General features: G+C 46.5%; 1 protein-coding gene across 2 annotated transcripts in view; it reads left to right on the top strand.

The window, feature by feature from the left end:
• Positions 1-12,897: 12,897 nt before the first annotated feature.
• PLD2 (phospholipase D2) overlaps positions 12,898-23,718 on the top strand; it is a 14,247-nt gene continuing 3,426 nt past the window's right edge. The window contains exons 1-22 of one of the 2 annotated variants that reach the window (XM_006899073.1): positions 12,898-13,003; positions 13,080-13,210; positions 13,295-13,437; positions 13,773-13,878; positions 13,965-14,030; positions 14,174-14,232; positions 14,347-14,439; positions 14,541-14,693; positions 15,072-15,221; positions 17,992-18,075; positions 18,218-18,296; positions 19,074-19,184; positions 19,351-19,521; positions 20,947-21,073; positions 21,273-21,391; positions 21,479-21,592; positions 21,719-21,823; positions 22,049-22,137; positions 22,236-22,349; positions 22,508-22,557; positions 22,808-22,942; positions 23,152-23,272. In XM_006899073.1, coding sequence (XP_006899135.1) covers positions 12,898-13,003; positions 13,080-13,210; positions 13,295-13,437; positions 13,773-13,878; positions 13,965-14,030; positions 14,174-14,232; positions 14,347-14,439; positions 14,541-14,693; positions 15,072-15,221; positions 17,992-18,075; positions 18,218-18,296; positions 19,074-19,184; positions 19,351-19,521; positions 20,947-21,073; positions 21,273-21,391; positions 21,479-21,592; positions 21,719-21,823; positions 22,049-22,137; positions 22,236-22,349; positions 22,508-22,557; positions 22,808-22,942; positions 23,152-23,272 — 2,426 coding nt within the window. Of the gene's footprint in view, positions 13,004-13,079; positions 13,211-13,294; positions 13,438-13,772; positions 13,879-13,964; positions 14,031-14,173; positions 14,233-14,346; positions 14,440-14,540; positions 14,694-15,071; positions 15,222-17,991; positions 18,076-18,217; positions 18,297-19,073; positions 19,185-19,350; positions 19,522-20,946; positions 21,074-21,272; positions 21,392-21,478; positions 21,593-21,718; positions 21,824-22,048; positions 22,138-22,235; positions 22,350-22,507; positions 22,558-22,807; positions 22,943-23,151; positions 23,306-23,718 lie in introns of both variants that reach the window. The other variant, XM_006899072.1, reaches the window with a different exon arrangement.

The raw sequence follows: 23,718 nt of genomic DNA, 5'->3' as shown, positions 1-23,718 counted from the left end.
CCTGCTCCCTACCATCCCACTCCATCCCACCACACACATGCACACACAGTTGGTAGCTGAGTGTATTTAATGAGAAGGTTCAGAGTGATGGGAGGAGCTAGGCACAGGTTACTGAGGAGTGGGGAGGAAGGAGAGGTGCCAAGGTGCTAAGGGCTCCTGGAGGTTCAGCCCCTGGACCTTCTCAAATGGTGGAGTCATTGGCTGATGCTATGTCATGCAGTTGGTGGCGGAAGGAGAGTCTGGCTTTTCTGCTGAAGTAGGCACCAGCAGGCTCTGAGGAAGGGATTCCTCCATCAGCCACAATGGCGGCTGTGGGTGGGCTGGGATCTGGAGGGATGGCCGGATCCAGGCCTAAAAGGGGAATTGCAGGATTAAGAAGGGAGTTGTGGTCTTGATGCATCTGTCACCACCTCCACCCCCAGCGTTGAGGACAGAAGCTAGAGAAGATGCCTGGGAGTCTGGGGTCAAAGAGGCTGATGACAGTAGCAGGGTTCGGGGGAGAGGATGTTGAGGTAGCAGGGCTTGCTCTGTGGACTCAGAAAGGCCCCATGCTTGATGTTATGTGCTCTGTCGCTTGCTGGAAGTTGTTACTAGTTTTTTAAAAGGGGCTCTGTCTTTTCATTTTATACTGGGCTGTGAAATTATCTAGCCTCCTGTGTAAGAGTGAGGAATCCACCACCACCCAGGAAGATAGACTGTGTTTTCCTCCTTTGCTGGTTTGAACATTTACCTTTCTACTAAATGAAGCTGTCTGCCTGACACCCCCTCTTTCTGCCCTCTCCCCCCATACCTGCTCCTCTTTCAGTCCCCCGCTGTCTCCGGCACCCACACCATGGGAAACACCAGGCCCCCTTCAGACCCATCTTAACAGCGGAGGAGGCTGCAATGTTGGGAATGGCCAGGAGAGCCCCTGGGTGAGGGGTGTGGTTTCCAGGCCCCCCCACCCTGGGCAAACTACCACTTAGCCTCAGACCCACCTGGTGATTATAGGCGCCAGGGGACAGAAGAGGGAGGAGGAGGAGGTAGAGAAGGAGGTAAGGGGAGAAGGACACCCCCATCCCAACAGCTACCTTCTACACCCCTTTAATTTTGGCGTTTTTTCTGATCCCCTTGGAGAAGCAGGAGGATACTGGGAAAAATAGCCTGGAAGAGACAGACATGGGGGTGCTCTGACAAACAGATGCACTGAAAATTCACTACAGTGCAGTAGTAATTCCAGACATTTCTCAGTGCTAGAGGGGATATTGCTGGGAAGTCAATTGTATTTTACAGAATTTGGGGTGCCCAAGAAAGAAAATATAAAGTTTTAATATCTATTTGCTCTCTTTGTGTGTGTTTATATATATTTTGTTTTTGTTATGTGCATCAAGTCACTTGTGACTCATAGCTACCCTGTGTACAACAGCCCTGAACCCTGCTCTATCCTGAGCCAATCTTATTGTCTCTGATACACCTACCCCCATTATGTACCCCAGTCACCGAATCAACCCCTCTCATCGAGGGTCTTCCTCTCTTGCACTGTACCTCCACCCTCCCAAGCATGATGTCCCTCTCTAAGGACTGGTCACTCCTTGCAACATGCCCAAAGTGCGTGTGTGTGTGTGTGTGTGTGTTTATTTATACATACATACATACATACATTTATTTTTTAGGAGAACTCACACAAGAAAGGTTACCAGTCACGGATATGTTATGCTCCCAGTTAATCGTCTGGTAACTCTTGTTCCCTTTTATGAAGATGTTAAAACCCAAATTCACAGCCACTGAGTCGATTACAACTCACAGCCACACTCTCTGTTGGGCCTTTGAGGCTTTAAACCTGTAAAGGAGGAGACTCCCACCTTCCCCTACTCTCTGCTGGGAGATGCAAACTGCTGACCTTTTAGCTAGCAGCTAGATACATCATAACATGCCACTAGGGCTCCTTTTTTATGGAGAGAGTCGTATGGAATTAAGTATGCTGTGCTAGGTGCTAGGGGTTTATACTTGTTATCTGATTTAATCATGTCAGTGATTTATTTGACCTAAATTGTAGTACTGTCCTGATTTTACAGATGAGGCATTGAAAGGCACTGTGGATTAGTTAACTTGCCCAAGGCCACACAGGTATTTATCAACAGAACAAGGACATTCCCCAGGCCAGTGCAATCCTACAGTCCACTCTGTTAACAACCACATTGGACTTCCCTGGCAGTCACTGATCCCCTTAGCTGGGTCCTGGCAACCAGAGTCCAAGCTAGGGGCCCCAGATCCAAGCAGCGGGTCTGGAAGTCTTAAGTGCTACGGGTGCCGTGATGTGGGAAAGGTTGAGAGGAACTGCTGACTACATCATACTGCCTAACTGAGAAATGTCTTAGCTTTCTGGTTTTTAAATGAATTCTATGAAAGTAAGAATTTATATGCAATTTTAATGCACACATATTAAGTGTCCACCATTCACTTATCAGCATGTTGAATTGTGGTTATTTACATGTTGCTGGATGCCATGCCTCTGGTATTCAGATACCAGCAAGGTCACCACAGTGGATAAGTTTCAGTGGAACTTCTAGACTAAGCAGGAGGTCTGGCCATCCACTGGTGATTGGAATGCAGAAGTTCAAAACAAAGATTGTTGTAATCCACCCCAACTTTCCAGGAGTGTTCACCCCACCCCGTTCTTCTTTCCTTTCCTCTTTAACTCTTGCATGGCCTCTTTCTTTTCTTTCTTTTTTTTTCAAATAGAACAGGTTATCCTTTATAGTTGAGGCCTCTTTCTTTACCAAGCTTACCTCCATATCTTATAAACGTCTAACTTGTTTCGCTAAAAAAAAAAAAAAGATTGTTGGAAGATGTTCCCTTGGTGATAGAAATGATGTTAGAATTCACATGACAGAATTTGGCAAGACTAATAATTTACTAATTAGAAGTATTTTCTTTGGCAACATAAACGGCAACTACACATGTTGACCTCTCAGGTTATACCAGAATAAAATCATCTACATTTGTAGAAAAAGAAACCTTAGTATCATCAGAACCAGTCAGAACTAGGCCAGGGTTTGATTACAGAAAAGACCATTACTTGCGCATATACAAGTTTAAACTGAAGCTGGAGAAAATTCAATCAATACCAACAGAGACAAGTGTAGCTTTGAGTATATCCTATGTGAATTTAGAGGTCATCTCAAGAACAAATTTGATGCACTGAACATTAATGACCAAAGATCAATCAAATTTCAGGGTGACATATAAAAATATATATGAAGAAGAACCAAAAGGCCATTAAAAAGATAGGAAAAGAAGAAAAGACCAAAATAGATGTCATAAGAGATTCTGAAATTTGGTCTTGAACTCATAGTAGCTAGAACAAATAAGAAAAGCAAAAGAAATAACCAAGCTGAACAGAAGATTTCAAAGGGTCCTCTCAAAGAAAAAGCTAAGAGCTTAAGGAAATGAGCAAAGTCTTGGAGTAAGAAAACCAAAAGAATGTACAATGCCATTTCTCAAGCTGAAAGAACTGAAGAAAAAGCGTAAGCCTGGAGTTTTGATCTTAGGCAAACCACTGAACAACACGGGGACAATTAAAAGAATATGGAAAAAATACAGTCATTGAAACAGAGTAAGTTACATTCAGCCATTTTTGAAGGTAGTATATGACTGAGAGCCAATAAATAGGGAAGCCCAAGCTACCCTGAAGGCACTGGCAAAAAACTCCAATGCTCCAGAAACTGATTGTATACCAATTGTGATGTTTGGACAGATAAAATGTCAGAAGCAGTCACTTTCTCTTTGCTATGCCAAAAATATTTGGAAGACCATTACCTGGCCAACAACTGAAAGATACCCATATTTGTTCTCATTCCAAAAAATAGTAGCCCAACAGAAGGGGGAAATTTCTACACGATATCATGAATATCATATGCAAGTAAAATTTTGCTGAAGATAATTCAAAACTGGTTGCAGCAATACATTGACAGAGAAATGCTAGAAATCCAGCCAGATGCAGAAGACATGAAATGATGGATTGCTGTTGTTGTTGGCAGGTGCCATGGAGTCAAGTACAACTCATAGCAATCCTGTGAACAACAGATCTGAACCCTGTCCTTTCCTGTGCCATCATCTCTGACACACTTGAGCCCATTGCAATCACTGTGTTTCCCTTTCCAAAAACAACTTCTGCTAACAACATGCCCAAAGTATGTAAGACAAAGCTCATCATCCTTGCCTTCAAGAAGCTCTCTGGTTACACTTTTCCCAAAACATACCTATTTATTCTTTTGGAGTCCATGGATATTCCATCTCTCCTATAACACCACAACTCAAAGGCATCAATACTTCATTTATCATCCTTATTCACTGTCCAGCTTTCAGATGCATTGTTGTTGCTATGTGCTGTCGAGTCACTTGAGACTCATACCAACTCTATGTACAGCAGCCCTATATGCTGCTCTATCCTGTGCCAATCTTATTGTCTCTGACACACCTACCCCCATTACACTAGTCACTGAATCTATCTCATCTCTTCTTCCTCTCTTGTGCTATCCCTTCACCCTTTCAAACATGACATCCCTCTTGAAGGACTGGTCCCTCCTTGCAACATGTCCAAAGTATGTCAGATAAAACTTCAGAATCCTTGCCTCCAAGAAGCAGCCTGGTTTCACCCTCTCTATAATGAACCTGTTTGTTCTTCTAGCTGTCCATGGTATATTCAATACTTTTCTCCAGCACCATAGCTCAAAGACATCAGTTCTCCTTCTAGCATCCTGAGTCATTGTCCAGCTTTCTGATATACAGCAAGTAATTGCAATGACTGTGGCCTGAATCAGGCACACCTTAGTCTCCAGACTGACATTGTTACTCTTCAGTATTTTGGAGAGCTCTCTGACAGCAGCCTTTCCCAATGCATTTCTTTTTTTTTTTAAATTAATCTTTTAATTTGCTGGCTGCTGGTATCAAGAGTTTTGATTGTGGAACCAAGCAAACTGAAGCTGATGGACAGCAAGTAATTGAAAAGACCATGGCCGAAATCAGGCACACCTTAGTCTTCAAACTGACATCACTGCTCCTCAGTAATTTGGAGAGGTCCCTGACAGTGGAATTGCCCAGTGCAATACGTCTTTGATCTCCTGACTGCTATCACCAAGAGTGTTGATTGTGGATCCAAGAAAGATTAAATCATTGACAATCTCAATTTTTTTCTCCATCTATCATGATGTTGCCTATCAGTCTAGTGGTGAGAATTGTTGTTTTCTTGATGTTGAAATTCAATAAATTACTGTTATCGGACGGATTTTGGCTGAAAGCAAATAAATTAAAAAATGATGAAAACAAAACCCCTCATTGCCATGGAATCAGAACAAACTTACAGCTGACCCCAACCACCACCACAGTGGGTCTCTGGGGCTATGAATCACCCCAGAAGAAATTACTCATCTTTGTGCGAGGAGCCCCGGGTGGATTCATACCCCCAGAGAGGTGTGACACTTGTGTTGGCAGTGTGATTCCTTATGGACTGTGCCACCAGAGCAACAGAAAGATGCTTATCTGTGTTTTATTGACTGGGTAAGTACATTTGAGTAGGTGGATCATAACAAATCACAGTTAATATTGTGAAGAACAAGAATTCCAGAATGCTTAATCTTAAGCAGAAACTTAAACATAGAATGAGAGACAGTTGTTTGAATAGAACAAAGGACATGGAGTAATTTAAAATCAGGAAAAATGTGTGTGAGAGTTATCTCCATTGTGTGTTATGCTGCTAACTGAAAGGTAAATTTCAATCTACCAGCTGCTCCATGGGAGAAAGATGGGCAGTCTCCTACAGTGATTTACAGCGTTGGAAACCCCACACAGGATTGATTGCAATGGGCCATTGCACTGAACAGAATCTGCTGCAGAAGACCTCTTTAAACTGTTAAAAGGGAAAATGCCATTTTGAGGACTTAGGTGGGTCTGACCCGAGCCATGCATGGTCTTTGCAATTACCTTCTATGCATTCACAAGTTGGATAATGAATAAGGAGGACTGACAGAAGACTCAGTGCATTTGAGTTATGGTATTGATGAAGAATACTGAATATGCCGTGGACCACCAAAAGTACAAACAAACATGAGAATGAAAGCTCGAATGGCTCCTTAGAAGCAAGGCTGGCAAGACTTCATCTCATCCACTTTGGGCATGTTATCCAGAAGGATCAGTCCCTGGAGATGGACAGCATGCATGGAAAAGCACTTGTTGTTAGGTGTCATTGAGTCGACTACAACTCATAGTGACTCTACAAACAACGGATTGGAACTGTGCAATCCTGTTCCAGATCATGAGCTCCGCCATGCCCAAGCCCTTGTTCCAGCCACTCTGTTTGTCACGCCATCTTGTTGAGCATCTTCCTCTTTCTTCGATGACCCTCTATGTTTCCCAGCATGCTGGCTTTTCCTAAGGACTGACCCCTCCTGACAACATGCCCCAAGTAGGTGGGACCACGTGCTCTTCTAAGGAGCATTCTGGTTGCACTTCCTCGAAGACAGATGTGTTTGCTCTCTTGGCAATCCACAGGATAGTCAATGCCCTTTGCCAACACCACTATTCAAAGCACTGATTCTTCTTCTGTCTTCCTTATTCACTGTCCAAGTCATCAGCAAAGAGGAAGACTGTCAATGGACAGATTGACGCCATAGCTACAACAATGGGCTCAAACAGAACAGTGATCATGAGGGCAGAGCAAGACCTGGCAGTGCTTCATTTTGCTGCATGAAGGTTGCTGTCAGTTATGTTTCATGAGTTTTGAAATGTTATATAATAATCAAACACTGCGGTGTTTACTCTAACTCATAGTTACCCTGTGTATGTCAGTGTAAAACTGTGCCCTGTGGATTCTCAATGACTTATTTTTTCCCAGGGAGCCTTTGGGTGGATTTGAACCTTCAATTAATTTTCCAGTTACCACTCAAGTTGATTAAAATTTGTACCACCTGTGCAATCTATGTTTTCCTTTATAGTCAATCTTTTATACCAAGTAACTGATCAGATTTGCATCACCACAAGTTGGTTTGTTATGGCAGAAAATGTGAGATTTAAATACTCAGCCAATATTGGAGATTAACAAACCTTTTATAACACGCAGGTTGAGAACGTCAGCTATTGCCCAACATTCTGACCCCGAGGGGAAGCAAAGATTGGGTTTACATACAGAGATTGGGCGTGGGGGTTACACGAAGTTCACTGAGGTTGGCAGTGGAGATTTCTTCACATTCAAGAGTCATTATTGTTTCTGACTTCTCATGGGTGTCTAGATCCCGGGGTGAGGTACAGGATGTAGTCAGGGAGTGGTAACCAAGATGGATCAGCACGTGCTCAAAAACATAAACCTTAGCAACACATATTATTGCCAAAATGATTGAAGTATGCATTTCTTAAAATGACTGTCAGAACAAAACAGCTTCTCTGATGATAACATATAAAACGGCTTCTCTAATGCTTAGAATTTCAACTGCTACTACAGATTCTTCCTATTTTAGAACCTCATAGAAGTGGTACCATATAGTATTACTCATGTGGCTTGCTTCTTTCTGCACATTTTTGAAATACATTTATGGTGTTTCATATAGTTAAGATTCTGTCTGTGTATTCTTTATGATCTCCTTATTGAGATACAGGGAGCTATGGTACCTTGGTAGGTAAGGAGTTGCACCAGCTGTTCCAAGGGACAAAGATGGGCAATTTCCTCCCAGGAGATTTACAGCCTCGGAAAAACCTTTTAGAAAGTCAGCTATGAGTTAATTCCAACTCGAATGGCAATGAGTTTTGAGTTACTGCGGTATAACTCACATATCATAAACTTTGACCTTTGAAAGTGTACACGAGTATATGTTAGTATATTTAGAGTTGTAAAACTACTGCCCATTGTAGAGTTACTACTGTAGAGCTGTAAAATGACATAAAATATGTTAGTATATTCAGAGTTGTAAAACTATAATTGCTAGTTTTAGAATCTTTTTATCACGCCTATACACCTGAGCAAACACTTTCCGTCTTTCTCTTTCCCTGGAATCACTAGTCAATTTTCTGTCTCCTCTGCACATTTCATGCAAACATACCAGATAATATGTGGCCTTCTGTGTTCGATTTTTTCTCACCTAACATTGCATTTATGAGGTTCATTCACACTGTAGCACACCTTAGTTCTTTTTTATGGTGGAGAACTGCCAGATGTGCAGTCTGGGTTTAGAAGAGGCTGTGGTACTAAGGATATATTATAGCTAGATGGATCTTGGCTGAAAGCAGAGAGTACCAGAGGGATGTCTATCTGTGCTTCATTGATTATGCAAAGGCATTTGACTGTGCGGATCACAACAAACTGTAGCTGACTCTTAGAAGAATGGGAGTCCCAGAACATCTGATCGTACTTATGCAAAACCTATAGTTGGACCAGGACACAGTCGTCAGAACAGAGTAAGGAAACACTGCATGGTTCAAAATCAGGAAGGGTGTATGCAAGGGATGTGTCCTATCTCTATATTTTTTCATTCTATATGCACAACAGTAATCCGGGAGACTGGGCTCTATGAGAAGAGATGTAGCATCAGAATTGGAGGAAGACTCATCAACAATCTGTGTTATGCAGATGACCCAATTCTGTTCGCTGAAATTGAGGAGGATCTGAAGCGCCTGCTGCAGAAGGTCAAGGACCTTCAATATGGATTGAAGCTCAACATCAAGAAAATAAAGATTCTCACCACTGGGTCAATTGGCAGCATTATGATAGAGGGTGAAGAGATCAAGATTGTTAACAGCTTTAGTTTGATTGGTTCCACAATCAACAGTCTTGGTACCAGCAGCCAGGAAATTAAAAGACAAATTGCACTGGGAAAGTCAGCTGTCAGGGACCTCTCCAGAGTACTGAAGAGCAATGATATCCATCTGGAGACTAAGGTGTGCCTTTTCCAAGTCATAATCTTTGCAATTACTTGCTATGCATCGAAAGCTGGATAATGACTAGGGATGAGAAAGAGAATTGATGCCTTTGAGCTGTGGTACTGGTGAAGAGTATTGAACATACCAGGAAAACAAACAGGTTTGTCCTGGAGAGGGTGAAACCAAGCTACTTCTTGGAGGCAAGAATTCTGAGGCTTCATCTGACATGCTCTGGTCATGTTGCAAGGAGGGGCCAGTCCTTGGAGAGGGATATCATCTTGGAAGAGTAGAGGGACAGGGCAAGAAAGGAAGACCCTCAATGAGATGGATTGATTCAGTGACTGGGGTGATGAGGGTAGGTGTGTCAGGGACAATAAGGTTGGCACAGCATATTTCAAGGCTATTGTACATATGGTCGATACGAGTCTCAAGCGACTCAATGGTACCTAACAACAACAAAACAATAACAATCTATTGTATAGCTATAAGGAGTTATATGGTGACATAGTAGATAAGCATTCAGCGGGTAATCAACAAGTGGATGGTTCAAACCCACTGACTACTTCATGGGAGAGAAATGTAGCAGTCTACATGCATAAAGATTTCCACTCTTGGAAACCCTATGGGGCAGTCGTACTCTGCCTAAAGGATTGTCTTGAGGTAGAATCACCTTGACAACCGGTTTGGTATGAATATTTTGTTTATCCACCGACCACCAACTGATGGACTTTGGCTTATTTTCACTTTTAGGTTATATAAACATGCACGTAATAGTTTTGGTGTAGATATTGTTGTTAAACCTCTCAGATTTATTACTGGGAGTGGAATTGCTAGATTATCTGTCTTGAAAGAAGGGCAATTAGGTTTCTCCTTAAAGGCAAAGATGGTGAAATTTCATCCCACATACTTCTGGCACATTATCAAGAGGGACCAGTTCTTGGAAAAAGATATCATGCTGGGAAAGGTAGAGTGTCAGTGAAAGAAAGGAAGACCCTCAATGAGATGGACTGCCCCAGTGACTGCAACAATGGCCTCGAGGATGCTGCAGTACAGGGTAAGATTCTGTGTCCATAGGGTCACTGTGAGTTGCAGCAATGACAACAACAACAATGATAATTATATGAAACACTGGTTGCTATACATTGTAGGCGACTCAACGGCACATAACAACAACATATCATATTGGTTGTTGTTGTTTTAAATTTAAGCTGCTTCTTTAGAGTCAACAAGAACTTGGGGAGGTATTTAAAGTCAGTTGTTATTTTATTTTGGAAGAACATTCTTCTAAGTGGTACACCACTCTTCTGTCAATATGTTGTACTGAGGTAACCTGGGGTTGCTGTGATGCTGAACCTTGTGCCATTGGGTTGTCAAATGCCATAATGGTTACCCATGGTGGACAGTGTATGGTGGAGCTCCCAGTTTAAGACAAGTTTAGAAGCAGGAGTGGCGTCCACTTCCTAAACAACATACCTCTGGAAACTCTACAAACTGTGATAAATGTTGATAGTTATAGAAAGGCTTCAGGTCTTTTATTCATAGAGTCACTATGAGTCGTGCTTGACTCGAAGGGGATCATCATCAACAACAATATGTGAAACATTTGGAGGAACTGTTAAACTCTTTTCCAGAAGGGTTGTATTATTGATTACAGGTCATTTATTTTTATTACTGAGTAACAGTCTCCTGGAGTGTCTAGGTGGCTAAAATAGTTAAGTGCTTGACCACTCCTTGATAGAACTGACCCAGAGATGCTTCAGAAATTGGGCCTAGGGATTAGCATCTGGAAGGTCACAGTCTTGAAAATCCTATGAAGTGGGTAGCACATGCAGTTTGTGTGAGTGCTAATTAATTGGAAGGCAATTAAAATCAACATTCTACCATTAAAATAAGCCACAAATGAATACAAATTCACAATTCCTGATCTTCAAAAGATGTCATTACACAGGAAATATTCTGGGAGAAAATATTTGCAATAGATGTATCTCTAAAGCAATACATCATGTCTCTAAAGCAACACATCCTGTCTCCAAGATATAAGAAGCCCTGGTGGTGTAGTGGGTTAGGTTGCTAACAGAAAGGTCAGTGGCTGTGATCAACAGCCAGAATCCATTTCATGGCAGTGGGCTTGGATTTAATACAAGATATAATAAGAACCCTTACAATTCAATGAAACAAATAATGTGATTTTTTTAATTGGCAAAAGACTGGAAACAGACACTTCACCAAAGAAGATGCACAATTTGCCAATAAACACATGAAAAGATGGTCAATATTATTAATATCAGAAAAATGCAAATGAAACCACAACAGACCACTTTATTAGATGGTTAACTAATGTATAAAAGACCCACATTTTTAAAAAATTTAAAAAAACCCAACCCTGACATTGTCAAGTCTTGGTGATACCTTGGAAATAAGTGGAACTATTTGATATTGATCTTGTAAAATATATCTTGTGAAAATATAAAGTAGAACAATCCTTTTTGAAAACAGTTTGGCAGCTTCTTACAAAGTTAAATACAACCTTATTAGAGACCTAGCAACGCCATTCCTAGCTACCTACCCAAGAGAAAAAACATTTATAGGAATATTAAACATAGGAGCTTTATTCATGATAGTTAAAAACTAGAGTCTTATCAAAAGAGGGGAAATGTGCCTTTTCACAGACACTGATATTTCTTATTTTTCTTGATGTGAGAATTTTCCCATTTTCCCCTGCTGCTGTTGTTGTTACATGCCTAACAAACACATGCCTGCGACCCATAGTGACCCTACTATGTACAGCAGCTCTGAACCCTACCCTGTCTTGAGCCAGTCTTACTCATTCCAACACACCAGCCCCCATTTGCCCCAGTTACTGTATCAATCCATCTCATTCTGGGGTATTTCTCTCCTGCATTGTCCCTCCACCCTTCTGAGCATGATGTCCTTCTCCAAGGACCAGTCTCTCCTGGCCACATGCCCAAAGTATGTGAGATGGACCTTCAAAATTCTAGCCTCTAAGAAGAAACTTGGTTTCATCCTGTCCAAGACAGACCGATTTGTTTTCTTTGCAGTCCATGGTATGTTCAAGACTCTTCTCCAGCACCACAATTTGCAGGCATCGATTCTTCTTCTATCATCCTTAGTCATTGTCCACCATCGCTCGGGTCTTCGAGTCCCAGGCCCGGCAAATCCCCGTGGTGGCCGTGCGTCGTAGCAGGATGGAGAGGCCCGGGACGACGGCCGGAGGAGGAACGAGCTCAGTGCCGAGCGCCCACAGGGCGGCGACAGGCCCCGCTCCACCGACGGCGCGGGACGGACGGGCTGACAGTCCTCGGCTGGACAGACGCGGCCGAGGGCGGGCGGGGGCGGGCCGAGGCCGGGTGAATCCGGCGGGGGAGCGGCGGGGGCCGTCCCGCCCCGGGGTGGCGGCGTTGTGGGGGGGGGGGGTAAGGCCCGGCCCACGCCCCGCCCCGGCCCACTGGAGTGTGGGCTCGGCCCGCTCGGCTCGTCTCCGGGGCTCGGAACCGCGCCGGCGCCGCCTGTCTCGGACTCGGCTGCGGGGTGAGGCCCGCGGAGCAGCCGCTGGGGGACCGGGGTTCTGGGAAGCGGGCTGGGCGGCGGCGGCGCGGGCTGCGGGGCTCTGCCGGCCGCACCCTCCTCCGAGTTCTGGCTTTGGCTGCGGGACCGGGAGAGCGGAACTTCCCCATTCCCACCGTGACGGTCTCCCAGTTCGGGGCCACTGGAACCTGGCTCTGCGCCTCCCGGCGTCCTGGTTACCAGCCAGGGCGGAGGGGCTGAGGGACTCAGGGCTTGGGACTGAGGAAGGAGCTGCATGGTAGAGGAGGCTCCCGGGCGTCGAGGAGGCTGCACGTAGAGGGAGGTTACGGGTCAGCGGGTCAGCGGGAGCCGGGTGTGTGGCGAAGAAGAGCTGTGGGATCTGCCGCTCGGTGGAAACTTTAGGATGGGGGCAAGGTCCCTCGGGGAAGTCCCCTTCCCTGAGGCCTCCTGGTATTGCTAGGAAGGATGACGACCCCAGAGAACCCGTTTTCTACTGGAGGCGACTTGGACTCGAACCAGCTACATATGGAGACCGACGAAATGGACACGCTCAAGGAGGGAGAAAACCCAGGTTTGCTCAATGGACAGCCCTCAAGGAGGGGGAGTTAGAGCCTAGGAATCTATCCTTGCGTTTTCTTTCTTCACAGCTGACCGGATGCACCCCTTTCTGGCCATCTATGACCTTCAGCCTTTGAAAATGCACCCCGTGGTGTTCGCCACAGGAGTCCCGGTCACTGCCCAGGTGGTGGGCACTGAAAGATACACCAGTGGATCCAAGGTGACTGGGCTGGGACCCGGAGGCCCGCAAAAGGAGGGCTGGTACCCGACGGGGAGGCATTACTTCAGTCCCTTGCACCCTCAGGTGGGAACCTGCACCCTGTATTCTGTCCGCATAACTCATGGTGACTTTACCTGGACGACCAAGAAGAAGTTCCGTCATTTCCAGGAGCTGCACCGGGACCTTCTAAGACACAAAGTTCTGATGAGTCTGCTCCCTCTGGCCCGGTGAGGGGGCCACAAACTGTGCCCTTCGCTCTGTGGAAGCATGAAACTCTTCATGCCCATACTTTCTTTATGCCTCTTACCCCCCCAGCCTCAATCTTTCCTCCCCACCCCCCTCTGACCACTAGATACCCTCCTGCTCACCCTGCCCACTGTTCTGTGCCAGTATCTCAGCCAGGCTGAATGCCCTTGGCCGTTTTCCCCTTGTCTCCATTCCCAGGGTAGGAGGCCTCCTTCCTGCCAGTCCCTGGACCTCCTGCCCTTCCCCACTCTCATTCCAGTTCTTCAGGCAGCCAGCATCTTTCTGCTCTCTGACCCTCATTCCATCCCTTCCACAGCTTTGCTGTTGCCTATGCTCCAGCCCCAGAGGCAGCCAACAGAGAGATTCCTTCTCTACCTCGAGTGGGTCCTGAGGGGTCTACAAGACATGCAGCCAGCAAACAGGTGAAATCCGACACCAGGTCCTCGAAGGAGTTTGGTGTGCAGATAGCTCTAGACTCATCTGTCTCTTTTCTCCATCCTCACTTCAGAAATACCTGGAGAATTACCTCAATCGCCTCTTGGCCATGTCTTTCTACAGAAATTATCACGCCATGGTAAGATCCTGGGACTTAATGCCTTGAATGATTGAGGTGGGATATAATCATCCGATTCCCAAGGGAACAGAGAACCAGGGATATCTGAATCTGAGAGGCTGAAGGTAAAAATTTCTCCTCTCTGCTTTTGCCTCGCTCTGCAGACAGAGTTTCTGGAAGTCAGTCAGTTGTCCTTTATCCCAGACCTTGGCTGCAAAGGACTGTGAGTGTCTGACACCCCTCATCCAGCCATGTGGAAACATCTCTCAGGATTGCCTCCTGCCCTGAGAAATGGGCTGGAGTGGTCTGAATTCCACTCCTCTTGGTTTTCCCTCAGGGAGGGACTGATCCGAAAGCGCTCAGGGGGCCACCGAGTTCCTGGCCTCACCTGCTGTGGCCGAGACCAAGTTTGTTATCGCTGGTCCAAAAGGTGAGCAGGACTGGGCCAAGCGGCTGGGTAGTAGGTGGGGGTGAGGGGGTTCGAGAGATATCTGAGGCCAAGGAAGAACAAATGGAGCCCTTCCACTCTAGGTGGCTGGTGGTGAAGGACTCCTTCCTACTGTACATGTGCCTCGAGACTGGCATCATCTCATTTGTCCAGCTCTTTGACCCTGGCTTTGAGGTGCAGGTGGGAAAAAGGAGCACAGAAACACGGTACGGGGTCCGCATCGACACCTCTCACAGGTGAGGCCTTACTGGCGTGGAGAGAAGCTTGGGCAAGTGGAAAGCCAGGCTGGGGGTAGTTGAGTGGGAGGCCACGTGAGAGAGTCACATGTTTCTACCAGAGGCTGACACAGACAAAAAAGGAACGCCACTCATTCATTCATTTATTCACTTAACAAACTTGAGCATCTGGCACGAATCTCCAGGAGGTGCTGGATACCCAGAGACTCGATGGCACACAACAGCAACATCATGTCCTGTTCATGTGGGGTTGTGAGTTAGAAGTTAAGAGAGGAAGTGAAAAATGTGGGGCAGTCAAAGTGGGGAAGTCGCTGGACCAGGCTAGAGGTATGGAGGTGGAGGGTACGCCGTCCATCTCATTGCTCCCTCATTGTCCAGGTCCCTGATTCTCAAGTGCAGCAGCTATCGGCAGGCGCGGTGGTGGGCGCAGGAGATCACTGAGCTGGCTCATGGCCCAGGCAGGGACTTCCTGAAGCTGCACCGGCATGACAGCTATGCCCCGCCCCGTCCTGGAACCCTGGCCCGGTGGTGAGACACTGGCGTCCATCTTGAGCATGTGTCGGGCCTTATCCACCCATTGGTGTTCTCTGACTCTTTAACGCTCTCTTTATCTCCTATAATCTCTTCTGCTTTCACTGAATCCCCTTTGACTTCTCTAATGTCCCTGATCTGATATTTCTGATCTTGACCCCTTTGACCTTCAAACTCTCTGGCCCCTGAACTCTTTAACCTCCTGCGACTTCTTTGACCTCCTTCCCCAGACCACCTCCATGTGTTCTTTCGCCTCTCCTCAATTCTCTCTGGCTGGTTCAATCATATGGTAAATATTTTCTAAATACCTACCGTGTACTGAGTCCAGTGCTAGACAACGACACAGGCAGGCTTCTCTGGTTTCACCTCCAGGTCAGTGGGTGATTCAGTAATAAAACAATGTGAACTTGCCACACTACTGATAGATGCAGAGAGAATGAGCGCAGAGGAGTGCCTGACCCAGCCTGGGGATGTCAGGACAGGCTCCCAGAAGGCCGTTAACTCCTTGTTAGCCTTAGCCAGATAAAGAAAATAGAGACAGTTGTCCAGGCGTGTCTTGGAACTCTGAGGATTGATTGTAGTTGCTGTGGAGGGAGAAGGAGGGGTCAGAGAAGAGTTGACATGTTAGCTGCTTCTGGTCTTGCAGGGCCTCATGTGCTAAACTGAGGAGGTTGAACTTGATTGCAGGCTGGGGAGAGTCATGGAAGAGATTTTTTAATTGAAAGATAGTTTTGAGGTTTTTAGTTTTGGGGTTTTTGGGTTTGTTTGTTTTTTTTAACATAGTAGCTAATACTTAACATAGCACTTATGATATGTCAAGAACTGTTATGCCTCCCATGCATTGATTAATTAAATTCTTACATTCCGCTATGAGGCAGATAGAGTTATCTCCATTTTTCAGATGAAGAAAATTGAGACAGCAGAGGGTAAAAGTCTTGTCCAAGGTCACATACTTTGCAACAGTGAAACCAGGATTCAAATCCAGACAGTCTGGGTATTAACCTTTCTTAACCTTCATACTAGGTCATTGGTTATTATAAGTAAGTCAAACTATAGGGAAGACACTCCATTGCCCTAACTTCCTTCCATTAACCATGCTTCTCTCCAGAAGCAACCCTGGTTAGCAGTTGGAGAGGTGTCCTCCCAGATCTTTTTCTACTTATTTTCATATGTGCATGTACATATACATACACTTTGTTTTAACGTAAATGAGCCCACTCCCCCGACACCTGATACACATTTAGAGAATAGACATTAAAGTTATTACCAGTTTTTCACTCTTCCAGTGTAATGAACCCAGTCTTTTCCCGAGTATTGTATAGAATGTAAGGAGCCCTGAAAGCACAGCAGTTAAGCACTTGGCTGTTAACTGAAAGGTTGGTGGTTCAGACCCACTCAGTGGCTCTCAGAAAGACCTTGTGACCTTCTCCCTTGGGGCAGCATTTCTCTGTCACATGAAGCAAAAATCAGTTTGACAACATCTAACAACAGTGGCTTAGTGGTAAGGAATTGCCAACCCAAAGGTACGCCAGCTACTCCATAGGAGAAAGATGGGCAGAATCTGCCGTGCGATTGACTGCCTCTGAAAACCCATCAAAGGGTCAGCTATGAGTCAGCTCCGATTCCGTGGTACTCAGCAACATCCCTAGAAATAGAATTACTGTGCTAAAGCTATGTTCATTTAATATTTTGGTATATACTGCCAAATTATTCTCTGCTGTGTAACCACTAGGGAGCTCTGGTGGCAGAAAGGGTGAGGAGCTGTGCTCCCAGCCCAAAGGTGGGAGTTTAGACTTCACCAGCTGATCCACAGAAGAGACAAGCAGTCTCCTCCCGTGAGATTTACAGCCTCTGAAAACCCACTGGAGGATCAGCTCTGAGATGGTTTATGTTTATATAGATATAAATGATCTCTATATCTATCTATCTAAACCCATCAGGACATTAGGAAACTCTAGTAGCCTAGTTGCAAGAAGCTGTGCTGCAATCCTGAAGGCATGCAGTTCGAGGCCACCAGCTGCTCCTCAGTAGATGGATAGGCAATCTCCTCCCGTGTGATTAATTGCCTCTGAAAACCTGCCAGAGGGTTAACTATGGGTCAGTTCCAACTCTATGGTATAAACTACAACCACCTACCATTATATATCCCCATAGTCTACGAGACTACCCACTTTCCCATATGCCACTTTCAGGCTACCAATGCTTTGAGTTTTTGTCAATCCAATGGATAAAGTAAGGTTATTTCATTTGTTGTTGTTTACTAGTGAAAAAATCTTTTTCCATGGTTGACCATCTTAATTTCCTCTGTGAATGTTAGTTCTTCATCTTTTGTTCATTTTCTCAGTTGACTTACATGTCTTATTGATCTTTTAGAGTTTTTTTCTCTTCTTTTTATTAATTTTAATGAAAGTTTACAGAGACTTAGGGTTTCCAATCATACATTGTTGCACTTTTCTCCTTGCCTACCCCTTCTCCCCCCCAATTCACTCTTCTCCTTTGAAAAGTAAAAATTATTTTAGAGTTCTTTATGTCTGATGACTCCTCCCAGTCTGTCATTTTCTTTGGTTTATTGTGTCTTCTGTGAATTTTATTTGTACTTGCTCCAAACTGGCAAGTTTGTTCTACTTTATTATGTCAGATACCATCTGACCTCACTTGTTCTCTTGACTCTGCTGTCACCTCTGACCCATGACTGTCCTCGGTCTTCACTCTCCAGAGCTTTCTGACTTCTGACTCCTCTGACCTCCTTGGCTTGGCCTCCCCCCAGGTTTGTGAATGGGGCAGGTTACTTTGCGGCTGTGGCAGATGCCATCCTGAGGGCACAAGAGGAGATTTTCATCACAGACTGGTGGTGAGTGGAGGGAAGGCCCAATCCAAGAGAGTGGGGTTGTGTCTGTGGCCATTGGCTTGTTGGTCAGAGGATGGTGCTGAGGGGATGGGTGGCTGGTTGTCTGTAGCTGTCACTTGCTCCTCACCTCTGTCCCAAATTCCAGGTTAAGTCCTGAGGTTTATCTGAAGCGTCCAGCTCATTCAGATGACTGGAGACTGGACATTATGCTCAAGAAGAAGGCGGTAAGGAGAGTGACCAAGCTGGAGGGCTGTGTGGCTGGGGTTGTTTGTGAATGGAGGGAAGTGAGTATCTAAAGGACTCCAGCATGGGAGGCAGTAGGAAGTCCTCGGGTGAGGCAATATACCCACCCAGGCACAGTGTCTGGCAAGCATCATTCCCCCAGCCCCTTCTTTCCTACTGAGAACCAACAGCTCCCTCTTTATGTTCTCCTTTACCTGGTCCAGACTTTTCACCCAGGGCCTATGCCTCATCTCTCTCACTAGGCGGATAGCTCCTTGGGTGGAAACACTGGCTGTTTTATACCACCAGCTCTAGGACAAGGCACAGTGTTTGCTATGTTTGGGGGTATCCATGGAAGGAAGGATGGATGGTGATAGAGCGTGAATGGGTAGATAATGGAAAGGGAGATCAATGGAAGTTGATGAGGTTGGAAAGGTAGATAGGTAGGAGAATGGGTCGATGCATAAAAGGTGGATCCATGGATGATAGATAGGAGAGTGGATGGATGGGTGCTTAGAAAAGGGTAGGTGGGCAGGTAAGTGGATGGATGGAAGTTGAATCCTAAAGGAGATGGAAGGATAGACGGATGGAAGGATGAATGAGTGGAGGAGCAGATAGGTGACAATCTAAGTTTGCCTGGAGCCTCACAGCAGAGTCTCAAGGATCTTAGGCAGGATAGAGGGACAGATAGGATTCCTGGGCCTGGGGAAGGAAGGGCTTTGGGAAGGTAGAAGCATTCTGGGAGAAGCATTAGCATCTCATTCCCTCACTCACCACAGGAGGAGGGTATCCGTGTGTCTGTGCTGCTGTTTAAAGAAGTGGAGTTGGCCTTGGGCATCAACAGTGGCTACAGCAAGAGGGCTCTGATGCTGCTGCACCCCAATGTAAAGGTACCTCCCAGGCCTCCAATACATCTCCCAATCTGCAGCACTCCTCACCACACTTCCACCTCCCTTTCCATGAGCACCTCATCCTTTCATCTTTCCATTCCTCTTCCCAACGTTTCCCTTGCCTTTCCCTACCTGAAACCCATAAGTTGCCTTGGACTTGTTCCAGGTGATGCGCCACCCAGACCAGGTGACACTGTGGGCACATCATGAGAAACTGCTGGTCGTGGACCAAGCAGTGGCCTTCCTGGGGGGGCTGGACCTTGCCTATGGCCGCTGGGATGACTTGCATTACCGACTGACTGACCTTGGGGACTCCTGTGAGTCAGCCACCTCTCAGGTAACCCCTCCATGCCTTCCTAAGTGTCCCCAAACTCAACTCACCTAAATCCACATCCTTTCCCTGCTCCTGCCTTCCCCCTTCTATCGTTCCAAGCACCATCCACCCTCAGAGTTTTCCAGCTTTTCTAGGACCCCCCAGAAACCTCTATGAAAATACCCAATCCCTCCACCATTTCTCCTACCTCATGTACCCCTGATTTCTCTAGAGATATGAAATGCAGCCAAAAGCAAGGGCTGGAGGGTCAGACTCTCTGTTCCATTCTTCTTCTCTGTGTTACCGATGTCTGTCTGTCCACACCTTTATTACAGTTCTCTTGTCTTAACTACTTTTTAAAATTAATTTTAATGAACATTTACAGAGATTTTGGATTTCCATACATTCATTGTTGTACTTTTCTTCCTGCCCACTCCTCCCCCCAGTTTGCTCTTCTCTTTGAAAAGTAAAATAAAAATTATTTCATTGGTATACAATCACCCTGCCCCCCTCTGCAATCTTCATTCTGGACTCTTGTCATAACTGTAATACCCGATCATATATCGCTTTCAAAGAGTTCTCTCTCTCATCTGTTTCAATGCAGTATACATAATTTATCCAATTTTTCTCAGTCTCACCGCAACCCTGATGTCAGTCCCATTCTACAACAGTGGCACCTTGCAGCCCCTGTCCTTTTGTGACTGAGATATTTCACTCAGCATAATGTCCTCCACGGTCACCCATTTTGAATAATATTGCATGAGTCCCTTATTTTTCAATGCAGCGTAGTATTCCATTGTGTGACTATACCACAGCTTCTCTATTTGTTTATTGATGGGCACTTAGATTGTTTCCAATTCTTTGCTGTTGTGAACAAAGTACAATAAACATGGGCGTGCATATATCTGCCTGGGTGGCAGTTATTGTTTCTTTAGTGTACATTCCTAGTAATGGAATTGCTGAGTCAAATGGTATTTCTATTTGCAACTTTTTGAGAGAGTGCCATACAGCCTTCCATAGCGGTTGCACCATTTTACACTTCCACCAACAGTAAATAAGGATTCCAGTTTCTCCACAACCTCACCAGCATTTGTTGTTTGCTGCTGTTTTAAATTTTACTATTCTTACTGGGGTGAGATGATATCTCATAGTTGTTTTGATTTGCATTTCTCTTAGAGCTAAGGATTTTGAACATTTCTTCATGTATTTGTTGGCCATCTGAATGTCTTCTTTGGTGAAGTATCTGTTCATATCCTGTGCCCATTTTCCAATTGGGTTATTTACCTTTATCTTCTTGTGGTGCTCGGGTATTTTATAAATTCTAGATATAAGTCCATTATCTGACATGTCATTACCAAATATTTTTTCCTCTTGTCTTCTCTTTGGCCTGGGCTCTGCGTGGCCCATGACCCTCTCCTCATCCCTGGCCTGAGTGTGTTCTTCTTACAGCCTTCCACCCCATGCCCAGGATCTGCATCCACCCCAGACCTCTCTCACAACCAATACTTCTGGCTGGGCAAGGACTACAGCAATCTTATCACCAAGGACTGGGTGCAGCTGGATCGACCTTTTGAGGGTGAGGGGAGCCCCCACTCCAAGAGCCCCTAAAAAAGTGGGAGTAGGAGCAGAAATTGGGGCTGGGGCTAAGGATGAGCTGAAATGAGATGGGCCATGGTCAGGCAGCCCCCCATTTGGCAGGCACTTTTTCCTCCCTGCCCCAAGTGGCCTTGAGGGGCCAGTACTACACCCTTCCTTGACTCTCCTGGGACCCCCAGATTTCATCGACAGGGAGACCAAACCCCGGATGCCATGGCGGGACGTTGGGGTGGTAGTTCATGGCTCCCCCGCCCGGGACCTTGCCCGGCACTTCATCCAGCGCTGGAACTTCACTAAGGTGCTCTTATGCCCTCGGGGATGCTGGAGGGTGGGAGGGGGACAGAGGCAACTGACCACCTCGCTCCAATTCTGCCATCCTCCTCAGACCACCAAGGCCAAGTACAAATCATCAGGGTACCCCTACCTGCTGCCCAAATCCTGCAGCATCACAAGCCAGCTCCCCTTTGTTGTCCCTGGGGTGCAGTGCGCCACCGTGCAGGTGAGGCAGCCCCCTCCTCCAACCCCCTGGCCCTCCTAACACCCCTTTCTTTGCCCCTCTCCACTTCAACTCCTCAGAGAAGAGGAGGAACCTTCTCTGCCACTCGACATTCACTGCTTCCCTCAGGTCTTGCGGTCAGTGGACCGCTGGTCAGCAGGGACCTTAGAGAACTCTATCCTCAATGCCTACCTGCACACCATCCGGGAGAGCCAGCACTTCCTCTACATCGAGGTCAGACTGGAATTGGATGTGAGGAGAGGGTGGAGGGGATGGCCCAGAAAGGGACTTAGGATGTTAGTGAGGTTCCCTGAGGACCAGTGTAGCCAGGGCTGGGCAGAAGTCTGGGCCCGAAGCCAGAGCAGAAGCCTCGGGCCAAGTCAGGCCTGCAGCCAGAGGTGGGAAGCCTGGGAGCTGAGGAGCCTGACTGCTAATCTCTCTCTCTGGTCCTCCCCCCAGAATCAGTTCTTCATCAGCTGCTCTGATGGGCGGACGGTTCTGAACAAGGTGGGCGATGAGATTGTGGACAGAATCCTGAAGGCCCACAAGTAAGGTGGTCTGGCAGGAAGGTGGGGACCATGGGGGTGGATTAAGCCCAAGCAGAGAGGGTGCTGTGGATCACTCCTCTGACCACCCTTCCTCCCAGGCATGGGCAGTGCTTCCGTGTGTACATACTGTTGCCCCTGCTCCCCGGCTTTGAGGGCGATATCTCCACTGGTGGTGGTAACTCCATCCAGGCTATTCTGCACTTCACCTACAGGTGAGTCCTGCAGCCCATCTCTTGATGACCTTAGTCTGCCCAGCCCTCTCCTTACTCTCCTCTGATTCCTTCCTGCTGGATCTTTGAGGCCCACCTCTCTCCTGACATCCCTGCCCCTGCCTGTAACTGCTTCTTCCTTTACATTTTCTTTCCCTAAGGACTCTGTGTCGTGGAGAGTATTCCATCCTGCATCGCCTCAAAGCATCCAGTGAGTGCTGGGGGCTAAGGGTTGCAGTTCCGGACTCCTGGAGAGGGAGAAGTTGAGATTCAGGAGGCATGGAGGGTGGAGTAGGGGAGAGAGAGGCTACTTACTAGAGACAGAGACCACTGGTAGCCTTTTGCTGCAGGGAGAGGTACATAGACAAGACCCTTAGAAGGTCTTCTGAAACCAGGAGGAGAGTACCAGCTGCATAAAGGGTGCATGTTTCACCTAAGTTACTTCCCCTTCTTGTGCCCAGTGGGGACAGCGTGGCGAGACTACATGTCCATCTGCGGGCTTCGCACACATGGGGAGCTGGAGGGGCACCCAATCTCAGAGCTCATCTACATCCACAGCAAGATGCTCATCGCAGATGACAGGACAGTCATCATTGGTCAGTGCTGGAGACAGGCCCCAAGCTCTAAGAAGGCTGGAGGGGTGGAATAGAGTCCAGCCAGGGCCAAAGAACTGAGGCAGTGGGATGGTGGAGACTGAAGCTGAGGCCCAGCTGTGTATGGACTATCACCAGTGCGCTCTGGCAGAGGTGCTGGGGTGCTGGTCCCCCTGGGCCTGGGTGCACAGTCTGTCCTGCACCCACCCCAGGCTCTGCCAACATCAATGACCGAAGCTTACTAGGGAAACGGGACAGCGAGCTGGCTGTGCTGATTGAGGACACGGAGATGGAGCCCTCCCTCATGAACGGTGCAGAGTATCAGGCGGGCAGGTTTGCCCTGAGTCTGCGGAAGCACTGCTTCAGGTAAGGCACGGGACGGTGCTGCAGGTAGAGGTCGAGGGCTGGGGGTAGGAGAGCTAGCTGCCTTTGATCAGAAGTCTGGGGGGCTTAGAGATGGGATTGGGTTTCCCATTAGGCAAACTAAACCAATTTAGGGCACCAGCAAAGTAGGGACACCAAAGGAAGAGAGAGAAACTATTTGAAAAATAATTTCATATTTGAAAATATAAAAATAAACAACAGAGACAAATAGAAACTCTGTTGGCTCCTTTATACTCATTTCACTATGACCTGTTGGAATGCCTGTTGGAATGTTCTGAAGAGAACAAGAGGATTTTCCGTCTGCTCGGAATGACAAAGCAAAATACTACAATGAAATTTGCGAGGAGCTAGAGTCAGAAAATCAAAAGGGCCGAACTCGCTCAGCATTTCTTAAG

The sequence above is a fragment of the Elephantulus edwardii genome, unplaced genomic scaffold (genome assembly GCF_000299155.1).
Source record: "Elephantulus edwardii isolate Elephantulus edwardi_28Jun2011 unplaced genomic scaffold, EleEdw1.0 scaffold00246, whole genome shotgun sequence".
Classification (NCBI taxonomy): Eukaryota; Metazoa; Chordata; class Mammalia; order Macroscelidea; family Macroscelididae; genus Elephantulus; species Elephantulus edwardii.
The sequence above is the reverse complement of the archived record's forward strand: the minus strand, read 5'-3'. Positions and strand labels throughout refer to the sequence as shown.